We start from the raw sequence: 4,701 nt of genomic DNA on the forward strand, positions 1-4,701 counted from the left end.
ATGAAAAGACTTTCCCACATTGATTACATTTGGAGGGTAGTTTCTGTTTTTCTGCAGTATGTGTTCTTCTATGTGATCGGAGATTACTGTAGTATGAAAAGGTTTTACCACATTGTTTGCATTCTTAGGATTTCTCTCCAGTATGTGTTCTTTTATGCCTTTGAAAAGTAATTTGTTGTGCAAAGGCTTTACCACATTGATTGCATTCAAAGGGTTTCTCTCCAGTATGTATTCTTTTATGTGCATGAAGAGTGCCATGATGTGCAAAGGCTTTACCACATTGATCGCATTCATAGGGTTTCTCTCCAGTATGTGTTCTTTTATGGTTTAGGAAATGACAGCTTCGTGCAAAGGTTTTACCACATTGATCGCATTCATAGGGTTTCTCTCCAGTATGTGTTCGTTTATGTAGTTGAAGAGAATTATGATATGTAAAGGCTTTACCACACTGACTGCATTCATAGGGTTTCTCTCCAGTATGTGTTCTTTTATGTATTCGAAGATAATCAGGACATTTAAAGGCTTTACCACAATGATTACATTCATAGAGTTTCTCTTCAAGTCTTCTTCTATGTGTTCTTCTTTTATGTTTTTGGAGATAACAGCTTTGTGCAAAGGTTTTACCACATTCATTACATTCATAGGGCTTCTCTCCAGCATTTGTTCTTTTATGTATTTGAAGACTTCTATCTTGTGCAAAGGCTTTACCACATTGACTAGATTTATACGGTTTTCTCCAGTATGCGTTCTTTCATGCCTTTGAAGATGACTGTCATATGCAAAGGCTTTAACATATTGAGTATATACAGACGGTTTCTCTCCCATATGACTTCTTTCATGCCTGTGAGGATAATTGGCACACATAAAACCTTTACCACATTCAATACACGGTTGAATGACTAAATCTGTATGAATGAATTTTATGTTTTGGCCCAGTCTTACAGAGAAATCAGATATTAAGATTTTAATCACTGTGTTTATACTCATGTTGTTCCCCTTTATTATGGGCTGTTTTGCATCTTTGAAGATACCTGTAATGGTATATTCATGGAATATTACATGATTCACATATACAGAATATTTTTATTTTTTTTAAATATTTATTTATTATGTATAATACATTCTGCCTCCATGTATGCCCACATGTATGCCTGCAGGCCAGAAGAGGTCACCAGATCTCATTACAGATGGCTGTGAACCACCACGTGGTTTCTGGGAATTGCACTCAGGACCTCTGGAAGAGCAGTCAATGCTCTTAAACTCTGAGCCATCTCTCCAGCCCCAGAATATTTTTCTATATGAGATTTTGCACATACTTCAAGAGAGCTGGAAAAAATGAGTGCTTCACCACTCTTATTTCATTCATAAATCATCCTATACTTCTGACTCATACTCTATTTGGTAAGTCACCTAGGACAAACAGAAGTTTTCACACAGCCCTAGCACTCATAGGGCTTTTCTACAGTGTGTGTTTGTTGATGTATTGAAGCTGGGAAACCAAATACTTGTAGAGTTGAATCAAATTCAAGAAGTATATCCAATGTGGCGACTGCTACATATCTCCTATTTGTTCTCAGAGAGCAATATGTTATGTCTGTCCATATCCCTATGCTCATGAGTTATAATGAGAGTGACATATGATATACTTAGTAGAGGAAGAATAATGAACGAATAATAGGTTTCCATACTGAATTCACATAATTTGACTTTCTATTCCTCATAGATATGTTTTATATGTATTAAGATTTTTCGGTAACAACAGCACCTTGACTCTTGGCCCTAACTGCAGCTCTCACTATACACAGCACAGGAACAACAAGTGTATTAGTAACACTAATTTTATTATAGGCTGTATGCTTATTAAAAAATTTTGGAGATGTACTTATCACCTCTTCAACATGCGTACATTTTATAATATGAATGGTATAAAATTAAATAGATTGGCAGTTCGATGATTCAAATAGAGATATCTGTTAAGGCACTATTTCCTTGTCTCCTTTCTTAAAAGAATGCCTTGCAAATACACTTCACCTACCTGAAATTGAGGTACATGGTTTTGTGAGAATTTAATAATCTTCAATGTACATGAGTTTATGTTTATTTACACTGTTGCTTCTGTTTACAACTTCCAGGACACATTACAATTTCTTCAGAGGCACATTTGTATCAGCTTGCACATGATAATTACCTTCCAGGTCTTTGAGAACTCTGACAATGTTCCTCAATATTATGGTCTTCCCAACTGTATCCTACAATATAGTACCAGAAAATATACAGTATATTATTCAAACTTTATTATGCACACTTTAAGTTACTATCTTCAGTGAACCTTAGAACCATGCCTGATTTATTCACCTCATCTTTCCCAATCAAACTACAGAAGAGCAGCAAAAATCAAGTAACAGTTCTCCCCTTATTTCAAAACATGAAGGAAGATCCAGTCTTACCTATGGCAGTGAGGTTCCTGCAGGTCTCCAGCATCACATCTTTGTAGAGATTCTTCTGGAAAGGATCCAGCAAAATCCACTCTTCCCAAGTGAAGTCAACATGCACATCATCATAGGTCACTGCATTCTGAAATATCCCACACATGTGTACAACAGAAAGCATGATACTGACAACATTGTAAATGTATAGTTCTTTCACAATATATTCATATAATTTTGGTATTTCCCATACTTATTCCATGATATAGACATTATAAGGTAATCACTATGTCAATTTAGAAGCAAACTGAATAGGAGGTTCACCTCTGTCATTTCTGTACATTGCAAATGGGATATCATCTTGCAAGAGAAAAGACTATGAAGAAACAGAGAGAAATAAGAAAACAGATCAACAAATGGAAACAAACCAATGGTTCAGAGTACACATGAGTGAATGTGTACAATTGCTAACTACAAGAAATAAAAATAAGATGCACAAGCTGGGTGTATTGGCTGACACCTTTAACCACTGCACTCAAAATTCAGAGGCAGTTATATCTGTCTCAGAGTTGAATGCCAGCCTAGTCTATACAGTCAATTCCTGGACAGTCAGAAGTACATATTAAAGCCCTGTCTCCAGGGTGCTGGAGAGATTGCTCAGCAGTTAAGAATACTGGCTACTCTTCGAGAGGTCCTGAGTTCAAATCTCAGTAATCACATGGTGGCTCACAACTATCCATAGTGAGATGTAGTGCCCTCTTCTGTTTGGAAGGGATACACTCAGACAGAACATTGTATACATGATAAACAAATCTTTAAAAGAGACCCTGTATAGCCAAAAACAATCCTGGGTAATAAAAGAACTTCTGGAGGCATTACAATCCCTGACTTCAAACTCTACTATAGAGCCACAGTTCTAAAAACAGCCTGGTACTGGCATAAGAACAGACAGAAGAACCAACGGAACTGAATACAAGACCCGGATATCGATCCACACATCTTTGAACACCTGATATTTGATAAAGAAGCAAAAAATATCAAATGGAAAAAAGAAAGCATATTTAACAAGTGGTGCTGGCGTAACTCAATATCAACATGTAGAAAAATGAAAATAGACCCATATCTATCACCATGCACAAAACTCAACTCCAAATGCAGAAGGAACCTAAAATGTGCCCAAAGTGTAAAAGAGGAAAATATTGGGCAAATGAATGCAGGCCAAACAGGGACAGGTTTTTAGTGGGCAACTGCCTTGAGCTCAGAAAAAACTGATTCAGAAAACACACATTTATGAGAAGTTATGGCCATCATGGGTATAATGCACAAGTAAAGACAGACAATGGTCCAGCATATGTGTCTATGAAAATAAAACGGTTTTTTTGCTTATTATAATATAAAGCATATACCAAATTATTTGGTATACCAAATAATCCTACCAGTCAGGCAGTTATAAAGATAAAGTTGAACTATAAAGGATATACTAAACAAACAGAAAGTGATGGAAAATACCCCAAGAAATAATAATGCTTTATTAACCTTGAATTTTCTTAATGCTAATGAGAAAGGAACAACAGCAGCAGAGAGGCACTGGATAATATAAATAACTTCTGAAGTAAATCAGCCAGGATATTTCAAGGATATGCAGACTTCACAATAGAAACCAGGAGATGCTACATTGGGGAAGGGGTTTTGCTCGTTTCCATAGAAGAAGGAAAGCTATGGATACTATTAAAATTTATAAAGATTCGGTTTGAAAAAGAGAAACCTCTTAAAAAAAGAGAAATGTCATCAGAGGTGACAATCATACAGGTGGTAAGAAAACCTCAAAGGGTTGGGGCAGGGTTCTGCTCTTGTCTTTGCAGGAAAATACTCATCTTCAAAAACTCAAGAGACCTTGGCTGTTTGAATGCAGACAGATGGAAAAATAACTATCAACTAAGGATCATCAAGGAAAAGGAATATGATTTATGAGGTCAGGTAACTGATATACATACATTTAAACATATATAGAGAGCTGGTTTTGGAACTGGACAACAGCTCTGTTCTTCTCTACATCTAAGAATATTGTTAAAAGAAATATTCAGAGTTTCTGTCTCATATCAAGAGTCATCTGATACGGGACAGAAAGAAAAAAGAATTTAGAAAAAAATTTACTTTTTTTATACCTATTTTTGTCTCTATCATACCTTCATTGAATATATATGTCTGTATATGTCTATATAAATAATGTTTAAGGTTTCTACAATGAACAATGAATTTTCTTGCAGTAATCTTT

General features: G+C 35.6%; 1 protein-coding gene across 1 annotated transcript; it reads right to left on the minus strand.

Moving 5' to 3' along the window:
* Positions 1-206: 206 nt before the first annotated feature.
* On the minus strand, positions 207-2,610 carry LOC148118611 (uncharacterized). The gene is made up of 3 exons (XM_087900581.1): positions 2,448-2,610; positions 2,189-2,249; positions 207-841 (listed from the first exon to the last, which is right to left on the minus strand). The coding sequence occupies exons 1-3, from the start codon at positions 2,608-2,610 to the stop codon at positions 328-330; spliced, it is 738 nt and encodes a 245-aa protein (XP_087756707.1). The 3' UTR covers positions 207-327.
* Between the last annotated feature and the right edge of the window lie 2,091 nt (positions 2,611-4,701).

Source organism: Myodes glareolus, chromosome 22, assembly GCF_982192425.1.
Source record: "Myodes glareolus chromosome 22, mMyoGla1.1, whole genome shotgun sequence".
Lineage (NCBI taxonomy): Eukaryota > Metazoa > Chordata > Mammalia > Rodentia > Cricetidae > Myodes > Myodes glareolus.